The following is a 22,077-nucleotide window of genomic DNA, read 5'->3' as shown; positions in this document are numbered from 1 at the left end:
ATATCGCTAAAATATCGCGCGTACTGTTCGTGATGAACGGCCGCGATGAATGGCTCTTGATTAATACGATACACAGGACGAGAGATTGCTAATTACTCAACACGAAGGTCCCTAAACTTATTATTCACTTGTCGCGGAAACGGAATTCACTCCTGGATTAGAATGGCTTATCGACTGAGATGCCGTTGATACTTAATCGCGAAATTCCGTATATAAGCTCGAGGAAAATATAAAACGAGCGAATGTGCCTGTGTCCGTTAATTTAATTCGTTTCGACAGTAACAAATCTATTCGTCAATGATGATTCTTCGTTTATTTCCGTATATCAGTGAAGATCGTTTGGGAAATAGCTCCCGATAGAAAATACACACAGAAAAATATTATTCTATTGTTAAGAAAAATGATTATTCAGTTTTCCTCTTGCTTCTTTTAAGTAACAATTAACTTTAACAAAGAATATTTTCTTAATAATAGTCTTAAAAAGTAGACTTGTCATAAATTTTAGAAAACACTCATGTACTCAAAAAAAAAGTAAATATTTTCTTTTGAAGAATATTATAAAATTTTATCGAAGAAAAGTCGGGGGGGAGGGTATGGTTAATCTAATGTAAGAAAATTCATTAGATCGGAAAAATTTAGTGTACTTCTTTCAATTATATAATAATTTAATATTCTTGATTGAAGTATTAAATTTATTAGGATTCAGAATACATTTTGAATAAATTTAATGCTCATGATAAACTTATGATACATTTGCGGATATATGAACCTTTGAAATACTTGAATCAAGTAATATTTCTCTTATATATAGTATGTATTTTTCTGTGTGTATTGTGTGATTGTGCGAATACAAAAAATCGCAATTTAATTAATCGAATCCTTTATTATCCCCCTCTCTATTGCTTACTCTGTCGAAATAAGAAAAAGATATTTGTAAAATCTTCTCCTCTCTCTCTCTCTCTCTCTCTCTCTCTCTCTCTCTCTCTCTCCTCACTCATTCGCCCCATTTTCTTTATGTATACACGGATTTACGCAACTAAGCGTAAGGTATATGCGAGTATGCGTGCGCTTGTGTGTATCCATTCTCTCTCTCCTCTCTCTCTCTCTCTCTCTCTCTCTCTCTCTCTCTCTCTCTCTCTCTCTCTCTTGTACTTTCTTACACGCACACATACACACTTTTTTTCTCTCTTTCTCTCTCCCTTTCTCTCTATACGTATATATATATATATAAGTATGTCGTCTCTTCGTGGACATAAATTCGTATGTGTATTTTAACTATATACTTTGGCTTGTCCCCATATGTCACTGCACACTTCCGTTTCCCGCTTTAACGCTAATGGCAGCACGGATACACAATTTGTTTTTATACTGTAATAGCGTCCACGCGCACACGAAACGTGAAACCCTAGAGTCATCTCTCGCTTTATATTATACTATTCGAACGAACGCGCGTTCGAGAGCTAGTCACACGTTATTACTCCTCATCCGGCGACGCCCAAAAATCATCCGGAGCCCCCTCAATGAAACGCGACGAATATCTCGTGAGCATCGCTTGTCCCCTACCTCAATACAGTATCCCGCGCGCGCGCGTTTTTTTTTTTTACGCTATATATAATATCATACAGTGATACGCGCGCGCTTGTAATAAACTGCTATGTATACGCACTACGAGGGAGAAAACTATATTTTTATGTGTGTGTGTGTGTGTGTGTGTATATATATATATATATATATATATATATATATGTAATTCTCGAGAAACAAATGCTATGTAGCTCATAATGTACGTACGTATGCGTGTGTGTGTGTGTGTGTGTGTGTGTGTAATATAATTCCCGCTCATCCGTGAGCGGGAATCTTTGCGGGACGAGCCGCGCGTTCGCTCGAATGCATCGCGTTCCCTCATCCGCTTGACAACTCCCTCCCCATGTGCGTTTTTCCACGAAGTTCCAGTTTCCCGCGTTTGGATAAACCGCGAGATATCATAGGGCGGATCAGTCTTAAGCCCTTAAGTCGTCTGAGGAGGGTCCGTTGCCCCGTTTCGTCAAAGCGAGCCGCGCGATATTTGCATTTTCTTTTAACACTTTGTTCCTGCTATCTCGACGCGAGAGAGATCTGTTTCCCTTTTCTTCTCCTTTAGAAGAAAATTTTCCCTTGAGAAAAACGCACGTTCGCCGACGATCGCGCTCGATCTCGTGACGCTCACAAGGCGGAATCCGAACGGAATGCAGACGTAAACGAACGACGTAACGGCCTCTCTCTTCGGATATACTTCGCTACGGATACCCAAGTTAACTTCTATCGCTAGTCGTAATATCACTAATCGTTCATCGATCGGTGATTCGATTATAGAGATCGATGAAAGTAGAGGGAAACGAAAGGGAGCTCTCGGAGGGAGAGAAAGAGAGAGAGAGAGAGAGAAAGTGAGTGAAGTACTTGTACGAAATTCCGCGCACAAACTTATCGGATGAGCGATTTGTTCCGCGGTGCTAATTACGGTATTACCCTAAAAAAAAAAAAAAAAAAAAAAAAATAAAATTGTGCCCTAATTATATCCTATAAGAGTGGCCTAAATTCGCGCGACACGAGATCGGACGTATCCGTCGACGAGAGGGAAAAACGAAGAGTCGACGTGCCACGGATAATCGCCAACTGATCAACGTCGTCGCTCGTGTGCAACTAACGCGTCCTTAATAAGGGACGCACCTAAGCGAGAGGAGCACCCCTTAAGCAGTGATCACGAGCCGAGTCCTCGTCGTTCTCGAGACACGCGATGTAGTAAAGGGGTCACAAGGGGTAGGTTTCTGCGAGGCATCTCCCCCTCCCCCTCCCCCTCCCCTCCCCCTCTCCCCGGATCCAAAAGGGTGGGCGACGAGACATTCTCTGCGCGAGCGGCGACGTGGCGAGTGGATAAGAAAAGAAAAGAAAAAGAAAAAAAAGAGAGAAATGATTGAGTCACGCGCAAGCCGATCGCGTCCCCACGGATACCTAAAAATCTATCGGCTTTCCGCCCCATTTATTCGTACGCGGGTTGTCTACCGCGACCTGTCCTTAATTAATATTGCACGCACCGGCACACACGGGGCGCATACATATTTCTTTATGTACGCGCACCCAATTTCTCCTCTATTCATGCTGGATTGTCGTTCGTGCGAACGAAATCGATCAGTCGATCACTCGTTCGACGATCTCGCTGATATCACGTATATAAAGAGAACGCAAGAAAGGTGAGAACGAATAACAAAGAGAGCCGGTGACCTTATACCGAGCTGTACGATGAGAGGGGGCTCTCGATCGAGAGCGGATCCGAGATCGGGAATCAGTTTTACCCCTGGAACGAGACAATTTCGATCGCTTTGACATCGCGCGCATCGTCTTCGCGATTTTCCTTCTCTTTTCTCCCCCTCTTGCATACCCGTCTACTTGCGAACGTTACAAATGTTTTATATTTAATTAACGCATATATGTACGCGACCTATGTACATACACCAATTTATACTTAGCATCTCGCGCGCGATCCATCCGCGAGATCGAGCGGATCTCTCACGCTCGATTCTCAATCGCGGGCGCATGTCTCTTTCTCTCTTTAATCGCGCTACAGACTCACGTCATCGTTATTATCCCTACTAGTCGATACTTTAATCGTTAGTATTATATACTAATTACGTTAGAGGCTATCAATCAACGCGCTACAATTGAACCGCCGTCTCGCACACCGGGCGACGCGCATCAGATTTTTCTTTCTCACCCCTTCCCCCTTTTGTTTCATCCTAAAGTTCGCGACGTACGCCCGATCGCGAGCGCGATCGTTTGCATGTCGTCTTGAGCTGAGAACATTCAGGCTCATCGCGCACGAGAGGAGGAATGAATGCCTTCTCCTCGACGAGCGCGACGAGAAAACTCACACGTATATATTACGCTATTTAATTAATAGTCAGCCCCTGACTCCTCGACTCCCGTCCGATTCCTCTAGCTCCTCTCTCTCTCTCTCTTTCTCTTTCTCATGGAAATGATCGTCGATTCGTCGATGTGATTTTTTTTCCAGCTTCCTCTCCCTTTGATATTCTCCATCGTAGTCTTCGTGTAGGCCAACGAAGTTTTCACAGCGTCCATCGCGCGAACAATCGCGTATTAGAAACTCTCTTCTTGCCTTTCCAGATCCTTGTTCATCTTTTCGTCCCCCGGCCCGCCGTCTCGTGTTTTAGGTGGTTTCGAAGATGTGGTACTCTTCGTGAGGCCCTTGCGAGAGAACAGTGAAGCGTAGTCCTTCGGTAGTACCTCCTTCTCCGAATAGCTTTTCTTTCAACGGTCGTCATCTCGTTCTATTTCAGTTCGATCTTATTTCTTTTTTATTGTTTTTATTCGGTAACTTTATAAAACCACGATAATAATATGGATGTATTAGAAAATAATAATTCCTCTCGCGTATATAAGCTGTACAACACGACCTTCGTTTATACGTGCAATCTCGCACGATGCTGAGCTGTCTTTAGTTAAGCGGTTATGAAATATGGAGACCAATGCCATCGGCGATGGTTCCTGGAAGCTATTGTCACACCGTCGTGACGTACTCGCGCATCTCGGGCGACTCGGATCTGAACCAGGGATCGTCGTACTTGGATACCTCCTCGCTACGAGTTCTCGTGGGTACTTGAGGGCGCTCGCGAGGACGTACTTGCGGTCCCTCCTCGCTCAGCGATCTCTTCGTCGCATCTATGCGCGGCACCTCCAGCAGGGCCTTGGACCTAGTCAGCAAGGGTCTCTGCCGTTTAGAGTCCTCGCTTGCGGCGCGCACCACCACCGTCGGTGGCGACGTAATCTTCGGCGGTGGCCCGGCCTGGGGCAGTCTGTCCTCCAGCGGATTGGTGGCGAGGACCGACGTTTTCGCTCTGAAGGCACCTTTGCGAGTGAGTCGGGGCTTACTGGGTCTGCGCGCCGTCGGCGAGTACTCCGGCGATTGATCCTGAGGCTGCGCGATGCTCTTCCGCTTGCTGGTTGGCGTGGCGGGAACCATCGGCGACCAGACCGGTGTCCCCAGTTCTTCCGGCGTGGTGATCTTCTTCGGCGGCGTCTTCTCCGGCGACTCGTCCTTCCAGCCGCCCTGGTAGAGCGGGAACGGCGCGACCTGATTAAGGATCCGCCACCGAAAGTCCTCGTCGTCGCTCTTGATGGGAGTACCCGCCACCGATGGCGGACAATCCGGGGGGGTGACGTTGTGAAAGGGTGACCATTTCTTATCGTCAATCACCTCGACCGGGATGTCGCTCGGCGATTCGTCGTACGGCGTCCACTTGATCTCGCTGATGTGCTTTTGCTCGCGCTTTTTTATCCCGATGGTCGGTAACGGCGACGAATCCTCGTAGGGCGCCCACTTGGTGCTCGTGATGCTGATCTCCGGTGAAATCAGGCGCCGCACGATCCTATTCTCCAGCCTGTTCATCTGCCGCGGATCCGGTTCCGGTGACATGCTCCTGCGTATGCTGTATTTGGGCCGCTCGCGTAGACTCTTGCTCTTTGGCTCGTCTTGGCTCCTGTACCATTTTGACGACTTTTTCGTCTCGGCGGGCAAAGAGACGTGCGGCTTCATCGCCCATCTTGCTCGTAACGGCTTCTTACTATCCGTCGGACTGATAATCTTCTCCTTTTCCTTATCCTTTTCCTTATCCTTTTCCTTGTCCTTGAAGCCCCATCTTCTGGAACTCTCGCTTCTCACCTGAGCGGAGCGCTCCAGCTTCGGTCGCTCTCTCGACTTTTCTTTCCTGGCGACTCTCGGATCCTCGCTAACTTGCCTTTTCATTTCCGCTTTCTCCCACGGCACGGCTGACTCGTCGGGCATCAGAGATTTCGAATAGTACAGTCTTTTCTCTTCCTTCTGCACTGGTTTATCCGGCTCCGCCGCCAGCACCTTCTGTTCTATAGGTGACGGCGGTAGCGGAGTCTTCACCTTGGGACAAGTGCACTTGGGCTTCGGATTGGGCATCACATCCGGTACTTGCAGCCATTTTGCATCTCTCGCGAATCTCGTGTCGTCGCTACTGTGCTTCCTTAGGTCGTGTATCGGCATCAGCAGATTCTCCGGTTTGACAGACCACTTGTCCGTTTCCGCGCTGTGGTGCTTCCTGAGATCGCCGCGTTGCGTTCCCTCTGGTTTCTTCACCTCCGGGGTCAGGCTGTGGCAGCTGCATCTCGTCTTTCTGGCGAGATCCAAATCGGTGCTTGAGGTATGGAGCTCCCAGCGGAACTCCGTGGTCTCGCTGGTGCGCCTCCTCAGATCCAAGATCGCATCGTCGGGCGACAGGAAGGTGCTGGTGCCCCATCGCACCTCGGTGCTGCGAAACTTCCATAGCTGACCGCGCTCGTGACGACTGATAACGTCGACCCCCTCGCAGCTGCAGAGTCTCGTCGGCGTTCTCTGCGACTCCAGCGGCGCCGGCTCGATGGCGTCCAGATCCTCGATCATCCATGAGATCTCCTCGCGGCGTCGTCGGCCGCACGACGAACAGAATAAGTCGTCGTCGCGGCTAGTACGCGGTTGCTGCTGCTGCTGGCGGGCCAACGTCGGGGTCGAAGTCGAGGTCGATGCCGTGGGATCAAGCTGCGAGAGCGGCTCCACGTCGTCGCGACGGCCATCGTCAGAGCGTCGTGACGTCGCAGCCGTGCCTGGCGATGCGTACCAGCAGGTGTGTGTAGCTCCGTCAAGCTGCCTTGGTGGGTACCGCGACTCCGGAGACGACGAGGCTCCGTTCGAGGCCGCTGCCAGTCAGACTTCCGCGTTCGCTGGAACCGCAGGCCTATCCGAATTTCACAAATTAGTATTGGAATCGATGAGCTCTTATTTCACTGCAATGAATTTTTCCAAGGATAGATTTTGTATTTATAAACACATTGAAATCACATGCATTAGATGAGAGAACTAATTCTTATTGCATTCTAAACACAATAAATAAATAAATATATACGTGTATATTTATTTATTTTAAATTTTATTAATATTTAAAAAACTCTTTATTTATAATATCTTTGGTGAAAAAACTTCTATTTTAAAAATTTGCTATAGCTATTTAATTATGTTACTAATTTGTAAATTATTTATATCGATGTAACACAAATAAATTAACAAAAATATAAAAAAGAATATCTATTTTTATTATTCTAAGGTGTAAATAACTTTCAAATTAGTAATCTAATTAAGTAAGTTAAGTATAAATTTTTAAAATAAAGATCTTTTTGATATTATATATTTGTCACAATAAATTAATAAATTGAATAATAAGATATATATGTGATTCTTAAATCATCGATGATTTATTTAGACATTTGATATTGTATATAAAGAGTATCTCGTTTTTATCAATAAAAACTTATTAGTAAAACGTACCTTCAGTTCGCTGAAGATCTCTGTGAAGAATCCGGGCTCGCTGTTAATTCGCAGCATTTCGGAGCTAAGTCGGTTGACGATCAAGAGACATCGGTCCCAGAATTTATCTTTGCTGTCCTCAACGAGGAACGGTTTTAGCGGATAACTGATCTCGTTACCCATGTAACTATAGCTCAGGTAAAGACACGTCAGCACCGTCGCCTGGAGTTCCTTCTCGGATGCCTCCTCTCCGTCGACGAGCTCTTTCACCAACATGTACACGAACACTACATTGGCAGGGTTTATAAAGGGCACATCCTGCCAAACAAAAGATAAGCGTCCAATTAAGACATTATATCTATTGCAAACTTTCATCTGAGATAGCACAGGTTTCAGTCTTATACAAGTAATCTAATTAGTAATAGGTTAGCTAAAACACGTAATGCTCTGGTCCATAATTTTATATTAATTTATTTTATCTTATTATTTATATTTTTTATTTATTTGTTATTTAATTTAATTTTATATTATATTAATTTTTGTTCTTATAAATTGTCGCCTGGTCTTTCATCGAAATAACTCGTCACATATTCATGAACGTAATAATAAAAGATTATAAGTTACATCTATAAAAGTTTTTCTCTTGAAAAATAAAGAGGCATCATTCTATCAGACGTCTATTAAGTATTTACTCAAATACCTTGTATTTCAAAATTTATTATTAAAATTAATATAATTTCTAAGAAATACATATAAGTTGAATTCAACTCTTATTACTTATATATAGAATCTTTATTTTGTTTTTATTTTCTATTATTATTATCATTGACATATGTCAATTTACGTTTTTAATTATACTCTTGTTACTAATTGCATACTATCTGTCATATAAGTATATGTTAAAATATAACGTCATATATATATATATATATATATATATATATATATATATATATATATATACGCGTATATGTGTGTCAATATAAATACATATAAGCATATTGGACGCAAGCGCTTTGAATACAATTATAGTCACACAGATGTTAATTAGTGCGGATACACATATAAGGAGAATATATCGTATAAATAGGGGTCTATTTTTATATTTGACAAGATCTCCGTTAGCCATGAAACATATAAAAAAATGTGCAATCAGATAAATCTATACTAGCAAACAATTGAAATATTAATTTATATTGCGCATAGCAATTTACGTCGTATATACACGAATGCGCAATAAAACACTGTTCTTCTTAATAACGCTATTATATCAAGGAAAATTGATCACATCTCTTGAAAAATTGTCGTGAAAAATTTATCATGTGTCCTGTTGAGTGAATAAGGTCACTCGAGAGAGAAGAATATACATATTTTATGTATTATCAAGAAAATATGTAGGTGTTGTGAAAGATCATCTCTGGTTTTATCATAATTGAAAGTCTAATTAATTAAAAAATTTATTAATAAAAGCGATGGTTTTTTTAAACAATAATCATATAATATAAAATAAAATATGGATTAAAAAATAAATCCATTAATTTTCATTCATATCAACAAGTTGTACAATTTAATTTTTACGCAATAGATAGATTAGCTTATTTCAAATAAATTGTGTATCGCGTATTATAAATGAGCCTGATACTAATGTGCATTAGCCTAATAGTGCAGATGCATCATCAGTTTGACCTAATTTTCAAATATAATATGCGTAAATAACTAACTATAGTGTCACAATATAAGTAAATAAATAATATTCGCTCGGTATAAACACAGAGAGATAATAATAAGACATTATGAGAAGTCGAGGATCGATTTGATCGCGATCATTAACGCAATTAGTCAATCACGCATTAGGTCGGAAATAACAAACGCTTCGTTTACGAGAAGAGGGAGGGGGGGGGGGGAGGGGAAAGGGGGATATACGTGTCATGAGATTATTCTCGCAATGTAAGGAGTAGGCTCATCGATTCGCGAGGTGCGACTTGATGCACATGTGGGTGCATCAGGCGCGGCGAGGCCGCAAGCTGGTGACCCGGGGAGGATCGATGCCCCCGATACGGGGTTTGCGTATCCCCGTGCCTCTCGCGACGATCGGCGCACAACCCGTTGCTGTTTTTTTTTTGTTGCCCTATGCACGGCCGTGGAGCGGCCGGCCGTTCCTCGTTAGCCTGGTCGTTTAATGCACATTACGCCGCGCTCACTCACGCTTGCAATTTGCTCACACGCCAGAATGCACATCCTCGGACTCTCTCTCTCTCTCTCTCTCTCTCTCTCTCTCTCTCTATCTCTTTCATTGTGTCGGCCGTCGACACTGCCGACGACGATGATACGCCCTCCCCGCGTGAGGAATAATCGGAGCAGCATACGTTGCACAATGCAGCGGAAAGAAAAAGGGATGCTGCGAGCGACCTCGCGTGAAACACTGCCTCCGCGTGAGATTCTCCCGAGATCTCTTTTCACGAAGACTTCAGAAATTGCAAATACAGTCCGACAACTGTAAAGGCTTTATTGTCGCTTTTCAGCTCCCTAGATTTGGCCATTTCGTCAAGCTTTTTAATTTTTAATTTTCAATTTTTTAATTTAAAAATTTCTAATTACTTAATTCTTAATTTTCAATTCTTTTTAAAATTTTTTCCAAATTATTTCTGGAGGAATAGATTTAGGTAATTTAAAAAGAAAGTGTAAAATAAATAATATAACTTGAAATAATTTTAAATCATGAAATCCTTTGTTCTTCGCTTGATACGTTTGATAGCAAATGGCCCACACGATTTATTATTATTACATTGATTAGTCGTGATTGATAAAAAATAATTCTTTCAATTTTACGATTTTACTTAGCCATTCTATACTTGCAAGCTGTTGCGAGTGTGAAAATCTGTAGAGGAGATATTATAAAAAGGCCTTTTTCAGATTCTTCCAATATTAAAATGCTCGACATGTTATCGATGATACTGAACGAATAGAGCTATGCAGATATCGCGTGTCATTATCGAGAAAAATTATTCATAGATAGCGTCTGTCGACGGAGATATGTTTTTATGTCTACAATCTAACGAAGTAAAACCTCGTCTATAGACTTAGGGTATCGCGTGAGCGAGCATAATAAACGCAAAATTATCAGGTCAGACTCATGAGATACTTGCATTCTATTTAAAAAAAATATAGTTTGTCCCAGATTTTTCATTTCTCCAACACTTATGTCATTTCGACCTATCAAATAATATTTAATTTCATTATTTATTTTAACAAATAATTTTATTAATATTATTTTATATAATTCAAATTATTATTTTTTTATTCTCACTTGACATATGAAAAGAAAGATTATATTATATTAGAAACGACGATAATATATAATGGAAAATTTTAATATTAAATAAATTGAATAAATACATAAATAAATTTTTTTCTTGCCGACAATTTGATCAATCAAATCTTTTAGATTATATTAATGAAAGTTAATTCGATCTATTTGCCGTGAAAAAAAAATGATACAAAGCTGATCAAGGGATCTCCAAGCGAAAAAGAAATATGGAGCGCGATTTTTTTATAGCGCCTCTATCTGTCATTATTATTTCGCAAGAAACTTTAGTTAGCTCTTAGCGCAAGGCTTTTGTTGTCACATACGCGCGATTTATTAACATGCTCCACGTGCTTCGCTCGATGATCGTGGATAAACGATCAAGAGTATCACGGCGCTCGAAAGGACACGGTGCAGCCGAAAATTGAGTGAGGGGGTGGTGTCGATATATATACCCGGCGTGAACGTAAATACAATCTCTAAGTCGGTCGATATTTCCCTAGGAGTGAGCGCGTTACTCTCGCTTCTGTATGGATCTATATATTTTAATTAAATTTCCAAGACCATGCGGATAACGATTCTACGAATAGGCGACAGTGTGCCAATTTGGACCAATTAGTGGCGTACTCGGAGCGAAACGTCCTCGCAGCCACAATTACAATCTGACGTTTAGCCGGCTCAGAGAGATGTCCCTGATGAGAAACTTCGCGAGGACTCAAATCCGCGTGAATCATGCGCTCTTGAACTGCCCCGCGTAATTAAATTATGCAAATTAATGAGATACACGCCAGAGAGAGAGAGAGAGAGAGAGAGAGAGAGAGAGAGAGAGAATCTGCTGCAAATAAAAAAAAATATCCTCTTTTGGGGAATTCTCTATAAAATGCAGCGACACACGGAGATCAAACTGATCTGCTCATAGTTGCGCGTTTATATATTGTTGGGCATTCATCTCCCCGTCATCTCCGAAGATGCCTAATTAAGATTAGATGCCATGTGATAGACGATACACGTGTAGTGCGAGGGAAACGTGACAAGAATGGAATTTTCAATCGTAGTTTTATGGTTTCTTTTTAACTGGATTTCAATACCGCGGCTTGATTTGATCTTGTTTAACGTCCAGACGAAACCGATTGGCGAATAGAACAACTATTTACGGTGTGTTTTGTTGACATTCCGATGGAATTAATAAGCATATTAGATGATATCGCAATGACGTAGAGAACAGATGTATTTTACTTATGAGAAGAAAAAGAAGAGTAAAATTCATTTTTAAACAAATTTTATGTTTATAAATTTTCCTTATTATAAATGTCGTAATAATGATCAGAGAAGACAGAGATATTATTATTCATAAGTAAAATGTATCTTAAATAAAAATTAAATTTTTCTTTTTAATATTAAATATTTGAAAAAAGAATAATATATATCATGACAATTAAAATATATTGTAAAAATAACTGCTTTTTTCTTTATAAACATTTTATAAAATTATTTTATAAAAAAATTTTGACATTAATTATTGCAAACTTAAAAAAATCATTTAGCATTCGTAACAAACCTATGTAAAATTCTATTTTCAGATTATTGGATCTGATAACCCAGGGTGTGTCACGAAGCTAATGATATTTGTTTAAGATCACACTTAGATCACGTCTACATTCATAAGTTTTCTTTCAACCCTAATGAAAAATTGCTTGAAGTTTTTTTTTTTTTTTTTTGATGACATAGTACTGTGATAATTAAATTGAGAATTAAATCAAATAAATATCGTTCGATTATGAATATCGAATAAACTTTAGATCAGAAACAAAAGAGAATACTTTCAACGATAATATTAGAAAAAATACTTACGGAATGTGCGAGTCGTAATGATAAAAGATGAAAATTGATCGTTATATACATCGTGTCCGTTTCTTTCAGAAAAATTTTTTCGACTTAATTGCGAGAGGCAGCGGGAGAAAATGATCGAGAAGTATAAAACGAATTAATTGTACGCGCGCATATATCATTGTAAAAATAATAATATTGATTTCTCTGCTTTCGTTAAAGGAAATTCGATTTATCTCCTCTTTGCATACACGGTCACGAATTCGTGGTCGCCTTTTACACGTGCGTCATACACGTGCGGTTTTCAGACACACGCACGGAATATACATCCCCGAGATCAACTGTGCGCACGTCATACTTGAGAAATTAGATTTAAGCACGTGCAGGATCGATGCATGCAGCTGTTGATGTGCTTCGACATCTCGAAACGCGAGTGACAACAAATAACTTTGCCACACTTCACGCATCATAAATATTTACGCAGAAATAAAATACATGATCGCGCATTCACGATATTTAAATATTCTCTTCATATACGCGATTTTTTTTTACATAATCCATTATTCGACCTTCTATAATTACTCGAATTGGATTAGACGAAAATTTATGAACAGTTGTGAGAAAAGAAACATATATGTATATTAGAATGTGCTTTAGAGAAAATTATTCAGGTGCGTCTATAATTATCCCACTTACGTCAAGCTTGTCGCAGATCGTTAGTATTGAATTATGCATCATTAATCTTATCAATCAATTAGTGCAGTAAAAATTGAATAAAAATGGGCAAAAGTTGGAGGCTTATTATTTCATTTCATGATGTAAAATTAATAAAAAATTATTGTTATAAGATTGCTATTCTATATTTTGTGTTCTATTAAAATACACACATGATTCTCTAAAGTAAAACTTGATAGTATTTGCTTCTTTGATTTATATCTTTTTTCTTTTTTTATTTTTCCAACTAATACAGGTATCTCTCGTCCGTATACATTTTCTCATAATCGATAGATGGATTTATGGCGAAATATAGAAAAAGTCTTGGCCAGGGAGCTACTAATATCCGGGAGGAGAAAATGTCTCCCTGTCATAATTAAGATCGAGGGGTGAACGTCCCTTTTACGAACCCTCGCATTTTTTCGCATGTCTCTACGGGGTGTTTTTTGCGACGTTGCCATCGCTTCTGTACAACACTTGCGACCCTTCGTCCCTTGTGCGGTTTTCTCCCTTAATGCACATTGCTGCACATCTTTCTCACTTGTCTTGTCAATCGAATTCTCGTTAGCGTCACGGATTTGTTACAGCGTAAGATGAAGTTGTTCATAAGTTTATCAACTTTAGTTTTTCTATCATCCAGTAATGCATTATTCCCAATATTAATAAAGATTATACAAAAGATTTATTAATTTACAAAAAAAAAAAATTATTTATGTCTTTATTATTTGTTTATATGTATTATTATTATTATTTTTTTTTTTTTTTTTTTTAACGATTCATGTTCTAACTAATAAAGATTTCAATTTTACAAATTAATGCCATATAATCTGTATTAATAAGCTTTGGATAAAATTGGATATAATATTAAAGTAGAAAAGTTTCCCTCAAAAATAAAATATATGTCATTGCATCACAAAAAAAAAAAATATTCTACGCTTCTGCTTATATATATATAATATAATTTTTATCGTAAAGAGTAAGAGAAGGATGCGTCCATTTAAACATGGGTCAACGTCCCAAATAGGATCAAGATCGAAGGTTTATTTTAGGGTCGGAACCGGAGTAGTCAAAAGGGTGAAGGATAGATGAGGGATTTGAGGCTGAAAATCAGCGTGCTTCGATAGTGATAGCTACAAAAGATGCATCGACAGCAAAAGCACCCTCTCGTGTATATATATATATTTACTTACACGCAATGCACTCGACGGAGGAGATCAAACACATACACGTGGGCACACAAATAGCTGCTATGTTAGTTGTATCAATAGCTATAACATATAACTTTTTATTTGCAGTCCTTTGTGAACACAGTTGCATTGAGTTCATGGAAATGTCCAGCGATTCGATTTTTACACATACTTGACAAATTTACATATATACTCGTGTATTCCGAGAAAACGAAATGATTAACCATTTCTCTGTCGATTATTTTTACAGAAGTACACTGTCCGTAAAAGAGAGAGATGTCAGATTTAATAAATCTTACTTCTTACTTTTTTTTTAATAATTAAAATCGAATCCATTTTTTTTTTTTTTTTATTTATTCCTTTTCTATTAATCATTTTTCTAATTACACTTTTATATTTGTTAAAAATATAATATCTAAATATATTCGGGCAAATTCGAGAAGTAGTTAATTTATTTGAATACGTTCTTTCTTCGTGATTGGATAGACTAATTCTTTTAATGACTTCCTTTTTTTATTTTTATTTTTATTTCGGTGCGTCTGAATAATTTAGTTGCAGGTCCGGAAAAATCCTCCTTAGAGAAGGTAGATCGAAATATTGAAACCGTTTTTCGTAAATACCATTAAATCAAAATAATTAATCGTTTTATCAATTCACCGTTACTTGCGCAATATTTGATTTATGACTGTCTATCTGATATTTTATCGGTTTATGTCAATGTGCAGAATATAATAATATATATAACGCGAGTATTCTGAAAATATTCCGCGGAGAAAAGTCGATGCTTCTAATATCATACTTGGCGAAATAAAAAATATATTTAACGCACTTAATTTATTTAACAATATCAATCGAGAAAAAAAAATATATATATTTTTTTAAATATTTTTTGTTATCTATAAATCGATCTTCTTTTTATTAAAAAAAAATTCTCATCTTTCAAGAGCTCTTTCAAAAGCTCGAGTTACAGAAGAGAGAGATAGATTCTCGTTGGAGAATATTGGAAACAATCGGACAAAATGACAAGAAGAAAGGCAGCCTCGATCGAATGATGGTGCACGTTAGTGCAGCATCCTTCGGATACCGAGATTTTCTCTCGCTCGCCTTTCCAGCGATTCCGCATGCGGATTTATCGACATGAGAAATCGATGTCGGTGGGCGTAGGGTTGTTACTAGGACGGGTGTCTACGCAAAGGCACTTTATTACGGACGTCTTCAACGCCTCCCTGCAAAGTGGGTTGGAACACGCGAGTGTCGCGATAATACGTCGCAAATTGTCGTAAATGATGAAAATGCGCCATAAATTCTCGGAAATAACTAGAGCAGACCTGTATTATAAATTGAAATAACGTTTGCGTTTCTCGTATTCTAAAGTAGACTATTAATTTTGCGAAAGGGAGCTTTTTTTTTTTTTTACAAAGGAGCATATTATTTCTTATTCCAAGTATTACGTACACACAGAAAAAAAAAAACACATAAAAAATTAATCGTAAAAGATTTTAAGAAAGAAGGGAAAAAAAGATGAAAAATTATCCCGGTATTAAGTTTATATTTCGATGAATCTTTTAATTAATTAAATCAATGGAATTTCAAGTGAACCCGAGAAATTACCGAGAATTCTTCTTCCAAAAGATTATCTGACACAAACATAAACGTCAATCTATTGTTTGCAACGATTGGCGCTTGAACGTCACTCGTGTGACGAGGAAAGTCCACCCATGGGAACATGATAAAGAATCGCCGCCGCAGTGGTCTGGAATTATTACAAGCGCGCTTCACGCTATTTTCCATGAGGCTTCAACGAGCATTGCGGCTCGTTGAAGGTTGCACGATACACACGTCGGTCAGTAGCGGCTTTCGTCATAAAGTAGGTAAAAGAATGCCGCCGAGATATGCTCGCAAGATAATTAACTACTTCGTGCATGACGATGCTAACGCATTATTTATTATATTTTAGGCATTTTCACATTTTCATTGTAACATGACATGCCTTTTTTATACATCTATCACCTCGCGTGACTGAATCGCGATTATTGTAACAACCACAAAAATCAATTCTTTCACGAATTTGTTAGGAAGATCAAATTATCTTTCTCGAGAAATAAAATATAAAAAAAATGTAATAAAATTGTCCAGCAAAAATATTTATATTTTTTACATTTTTTTGAAAAAAAAAAAAAAAATGGCATTCAATGAACAATTAACAGAACTTTCTTGTAGTTCTGAAAAATTTTATTTTTAAAACACTTGCTCTTTTTATAATGATCAAGTCGATTGCAGCTCATAAAATAATTTTAAAACTGATGTTTGTATATATTTTTTTAAGTAAAAAAAAAAAAATAATAAAAAAACGTGTACATTTTTTATTTACAACATTCGTCAGGAAAAATTCAGCTTTTATGATAAAAACGAATATGTCATGCATATAAGAAGCATATAAAGCCACAGATACAAAGTGGATAAACAACGTAGATTTTTGCATTGTGTTATTAATAGTTTGATAGTATTTTTAAATCGGCGGCCATCTACGTCAGTTGACTATCGGAGTGAAATATTTTTAGTTTGATCGATAGCTTCTACGCGGAGAGAAGGCGAGTCTTATAGGGACCATGCAATTTGCATAGGTCGCGCAATCGTGCGCACGGTAGTCTCATTAGCATAAACGCTAAATTCACAATCGAATCAAGAACCGGCACCGACTGAGACCACGGGTAAACATTTCCGATTGATTCGTTTTTTATGGAAAGGGACGATCAATCTCATTGAAAGCTATGAAACTTGCAGAAAAAATAAAATAAAAAAAAATAGAAATTTTTATATATATATATATATATATACGATTTATAATTTATTTTCCTCTGTGTAAATCGCGATTATATTTTCTTAGAAGAAAGGAAAAATAATTTCGGGAGAAAAATTGATTACTTTTGTAAAAAAAATTTTTTTTTTGTGGGAGAGGAGGATATTTTTGTCAGCGATGTGTTAAGGAATAAATGAATAAAAATGTAGATTTTTTTTTTTGTGTTTAACTCTATGCAGAAAAGCTTTCTCAACCACAATGCAGTATTGAAATTCACTACCCTCTCCTATTACGATGCAGATGCATGTCAAATATGGACGTAACGTATGGACAAATTCATTCAGATGGAAACTCCCGCGAAAAATTGGCCTAATTCCCCCTGTGACATATTGCGACTAACATGCCCTAGGTGACTCTTATTATGCGTTACTGCGTATTCCCGCGGGACACTGTCCGCATGTATTCCATGCGTACGAAAGAAGCCCTTTCCTTCTCGTGACGCGTGCGGACCATCGTCCCGTGCGTAATGATAGTCTCTTAAGGGAAACGAAACCTTTTAACGCATCCAAGACAAATATTCGTATTTTTTAATTGGATCGCGGTTACCTTTCAGGATATCCCAGATTTACATACCATTATTTTCATAATCGAGGGGGTGGAGTAACATACATTTTAGATCATCTGTCATTTTTGGATTTTAACGTCAGATATATATATGTATATATATATACGTACGTGTGTGTATGTGTGTGCTGTGATGACACTCAAACCTCGCCAATAGTCTTAAAAATCATGGCGAGTTTCCAACGTTTATTGGAGTCCTCAATCAAATTGCAAATCTTTATTAATGTGTAATCATCAGTGTTATCCTCAAGAATTTAATAACTTTTTTACTCTTGTGTGGTCCATGTGATCATTGACATTATATTTACATATATCGGAGAATATCGAAGCGCAATTAACAAGAGTTAATTGCCTCATGCCGTTGGTGCATCTTAATTACCCAATTATCACGATAGAAATATATATATATATATATATATATATATATATATATATATATATATATATATATATTGTATAACGACGGGGGTAATGTATTAATTATAACGTCAATCTCTAACGCTTGTGATAATTGTATTAGCGGCGAATATGTTCGCGGAGCATGCTAATTACCTGGTAAAGGAAAATATTTTCTATCGAGCGGAATTTTTTTTTTTTAAATAGTATAAAATTATTAATTAACATTATAAAATTATTAACTATAATTAAGTGGTTTCTAATAATTTCATTGAACGATACTTCTTCTCGCTGCTTTTTACAACATAAAAAATTATTCACAAATAAAACGTTTGATCCATTAAATAAATATATCAGAGATGATCTCAGAAATATGTACAATAATTCTCTTTTTTTTTTCCTCTATCAAATTAAGATTAAATAATAGAAAAATGTAACGTTAAATGGCGACTTAGAACTCACCTGCCAGCCTTGAAGCAGGAGATTTCTGTCAACAGTCCTGAGCCACATGACAGCATCGCCGGCTTGGAAGTCTCTTAAGCGGGTGCATTTCTTGTGCAGGAAGACGCCGAGGCACTTGAGCAATTCCGAGGTGGAGGCCTGGATGACGGTTTTCCTTGGACCAGGGGGCAGGGGTTTCTGCACCAATTTCTCACATGTCGGATTGTGCGTGGTATGATTGTTGTTTGACGCCGGCGGCTTTGTCTAATCGAATCCAAATAAAAATCATCTTTTAATAAATAGTTCTCTTAATATTATACAGCAAGAGTTTTACGTGAAATGTTTTATATAATATTTTAACGATATTTGAAAATTGCAGATTTGTTAAAATTAATATAAACTTCGTATTTATAGTGCATATCGAGTTTCGATAATTAAATCATATATATTATATAATATTAATATTATATAATATTAATATTATATAATATTTTATATAATATTAATTACATAGTTTGAATTACATGATTTTTTATTGCATTTGTGCAACAATAACGGTAACGTTTAATGAAATACGTTAGTTGATGGATTAATAGAGAATTTACAAATTTTATACCCATTCGCGCGTTATAAATGTTACAGTTTACAAAGAGCTTAAAAACCAATGACTGAAAATTGAATATATGAGAATGTTAAGTATCACATTGAATGCTTGGAAACACCCTTGTTTCTAGAAACAGAAATTGTTAGCGAGAGGGTGAAACTTTGTAAGGAGAGAAACTACTCGTGCAACGTGTCACGCGAGAGAAGACGTCGAAACGATCGATCGCTTTCGATCGTGTCTGAGGTCAAAGCACGTTGTGTATATTTTATTCCTCGCACTATAAATCTCCCTCGATGCTCTCTAGATACTTCTCTAGATACAACAGAGAAAAGTTCGACTATAATTGTACATTTATTCTTAACAGACACCCTCAATGTGTTTTAATAATGTTTATGCCTTTTAATTTATTACGTGGTATTATCGTTATTACGTAAATAAATTCTTTAATAAATAAATAATTATTTGAAGACTTTCAATAATCAAAACTTTTTTTAATAATTTTTCCAATTCTTTTTGGAGAATTATTTCTCTTTTAAATTACAGATAAAATATAACTGAGAGATTCAATTGTAAACGAATATATTTATTTTTTTTTTCGCGGAAAAAAACAAAAATAAAATATATATTTGCTAATTTATAAATAGATATTTTTGCTCTAATTCAATTTATATATAATTTAATTTGCAACGTATTGCAACTATGTAAAAATGATTATAAAAAGTTTTGTCTTCGTCTGTTTTTTTATGCAGTTTTTGTATAAACTTGACGCATGAAATATGCCAGTTTATGAAACATCAGAGTAGAAAGAGAAAGAGAGAATCTGTCGCGGCCAAAAGTACTCACCTGTGGCGTCTGTATATTTTTATTCTTATCAACGATAGGTATATTATCGAGCGGCTGCCTGAAGGCGATATTCTTGTTCTTATTGTCAAGCTTCTTCTTGTTATTGTTGGTCGTGCTAAACCGTTTCCACGACAGGGCGTTTATGAATAGCGAATGCTTCTTGAGATTCTTCTCCAGCGCGTTCTTCTCCGAGATGATCCTCGCGTTGTCGTTGTTGTTCAGATTAATATTGTTGTTTTGCAACGAGTTGTTGTTGGTCGGCGGATGATTCGTGGGCGGCGCCGGCGCTACCGTAGCAACGCTGCTTTTGTTCTCGCGATTCTTCGCGTTGTTCAATTGCTCGTAATTGAAGTTGTTCAGCGTAAAGTCGGCGGGATGACCCGTCGGTGGGTAAACGGACCCGCGACGGTCCCGCGGACTGAACGACAATACGGTCCCCATACTTCCGGTACGGTGCTCCGGATGTTGCAGTGGCTGCTGCTGCTGCTGCTGCTGCGGTGGTTGCTGCTGCGGCTGCGGCTGTTGACTCGTCGGTTGTTCTCTTCCGCTCTGTGCCGGTTGGGTCGGGTTTTGCGGCTGGCGACTCACGTTCTGACCCGGATGAGGATTTTGGGCCTCTCGTCCCGGAGTGATCGGTTGGCCGGGATTCTGTGTCGGCTGGCCAGCAGGATTCTGTTGACCAGGATTGTGGCCTGGATTGTGACCCGGGTTGCCGGGATTGCCTGGGTTGTGGCCCGGATTGTGGCCGGGATTGCCTGGGTTGTGGCCCGGATTGTGGCTGGGATTGCCTGGATTGTGGCCGGGATTGCCCGGATTGTGGCCGGGATTGCCCGGGTTGTGGCCGGGATTGTTCTGATTGTGGCCGGGATTGTTCTGATTGTGGCCGGGATTGCCCGGATTGTGGCCAGGATTGCCCGGATTGTGGGTCTGGTGACCGGGGTTGTTACCGGGATTGTGACCAGGATTGTGGCCGGGATTGTGGCCGGGATTGTGGCCGGGATTGCCCGGATTGTGGGGCGAGTGGCCCGGGTTGCGACGTCCGGGATTTTGATGCCCCGGATTATGGGCCGGATGATACGGATTCTGGTGATGCTGGAACGTAGCGGGCGGCGGTCTTGGCGGACTCGGTGTGGTGACACGCTGCGGCGGTGGCGGGGGTGCTCGAGGAATCGAGGACTCCCTCGAGGGTCCCGTCAGCGGGGTCGCATCCCCTGGCTCAATGGCCTCCTCCACGACGGGACCCACCACCTCGCTCAACCGACCTCCCAGCCTGCTGATTTCTACCTTCGACTTGAAGGATACTACTTTTCCTTCCTCCCGCGACGTTGGGTACCGATTTACGTCCTCTTTCTCCGCTAAACCTCGTCTCTTCCTGTCGAACTACGCGAGATTTCGCGATAACGCACCCTCTCCGCGACGGGGAGCGTTATAAGTAATATGACGATCGTTGACGACAATCGATAAGCGGAGAACAAGACGTACTTGCGGAACAGACACGAAAATATCCTGACTCTTGACGTAATAAGTCCGCAGCCGCTGTACCTTTCGTATCGCTGAAGATGTCACGCGGCAAGATGTCGTCGATGTGCGCAAAAGATGTCGGCCGTCGCGCAAAATGGCGAGCGATCGATGCTTAACCGCCCTCCGCCTCTCGGAGAGTGGATGAGCCAAGTGAACGAAAACACTGGATCGACACACCGAGCCACCCTATTCGATACCCTGATTCTTGACCCACCGCGTGTCGTGTCTGCTCGTGACACTCTCCCTTGACGTTGCACTCTCTTTCGGAACACTCTCGATGCACTCTTTCCGCACTCTTTTGGTCACGTAATTGGACCAGCCCGGAGGTTCAGAGGTACAGATCCCTTTGGAGAGATTCGATACTGTTTCCAAAATCGTATCGATATCACCAGCTCCTGCTCGCTTTTAGCATCAACCTCCCCGATTTTTTTTTTTTCGTACGCTCTCGATTTCGCGTTT

General features: G+C 39.4%; 2 protein-coding genes across 3 annotated transcripts; both read right to left on the bottom strand.

Annotated features, from left to right (window-relative positions):
* Positions 1-2,857: 2,857 nt before the first annotated feature.
* LOC138935038 (neurofilament heavy polypeptide-like) lies at positions 2,858-6,476 on the bottom strand. Its single transcript, XM_070299296.1, has one exon. The coding sequence runs from the start codon at positions 6,458-6,460 to the stop codon at positions 4,553-4,555; it is 1,908 nt and encodes a 635-aa protein (XP_070155397.1). The 5' UTR covers positions 6,461-6,476; the 3' UTR covers positions 2,858-4,552.
* Positions 6,477-6,693: 217 nt separating this feature from the next.
* Cdk5alpha (Cdk5 activator-like protein) lies at positions 6,694-21,457 on the bottom strand. Of its 2 annotated transcripts, XM_070299299.1 has the most exons (5): positions 20,907-21,457; positions 20,098-20,852; positions 18,672-18,914; positions 7,379-7,675; positions 6,694-6,791 (listed from the first exon to the last, which is right to left on the bottom strand). In XM_070299299.1, exons 2-5 carry the CDS (start codon positions 20,536-20,538, stop codon positions 6,696-6,698), a joined length of 1,077 nt encoding a protein of 358 aa, XP_070155400.1. In that variant the 5' UTR covers positions 20,539-20,852; positions 20,907-21,457; the 3' UTR covers positions 6,694-6,695. The 2 variants fall into 2 exon arrangements, with proteins under 2 accessions (XP_070155400.1, XP_070155398.1); XM_070299297.1 differs by having other exon boundaries at positions 20,098-21,457.
* Between the last annotated feature and the right edge of the window lie 620 nt (positions 21,458-22,077).

The sequence above is a fragment of the Polyergus mexicanus genome, unplaced genomic scaffold (genome assembly GCF_030449975.1).
Source record: "Polyergus mexicanus isolate NDT 795.1 unplaced genomic scaffold, iyPolMexi1.0 SCAF_7, whole genome shotgun sequence".
In the NCBI taxonomy this organism is placed as follows: Eukaryota; Metazoa; Arthropoda; class Insecta; order Hymenoptera; family Formicidae; genus Polyergus; species Polyergus mexicanus.
The sequence above is the reverse complement of the archived record's forward strand: the minus strand, read 5'-3'. Positions and strand labels throughout refer to the sequence as shown.

Excerpts from the sequence above, each read along its gene's own strand:
- LOC138935038 (XM_070299296.1), bottom strand. The coding sequence starts at position 6,460 with ATGATCGAGGATCTGGACGCCATCGAGCCGGCGCCGCTGGAGTCGCAG.
- Cdk5alpha (XM_070299297.1), bottom strand. The coding sequence starts at position 20,538 with ATGGGGACCGTATTGTCGTTCAGTCCGCGGGACCGTCGCGGGTCCGTT. Across the intron at positions 18,915-20,097 it reads AAAATATACAGACGCCACAG|ACAAAGCCGCCGGCGTCAAA; the intron begins GTGAGTACTTTT and ends GGATTCGATTAG. Across the intron at positions 7,676-18,671 it reads TCCTGCTTCAAGGCTGGCAG|GATGTGCCCTTTATAAACCC; the intron begins GTGAGTTCTAAG and ends TTTGTTTGGCAG.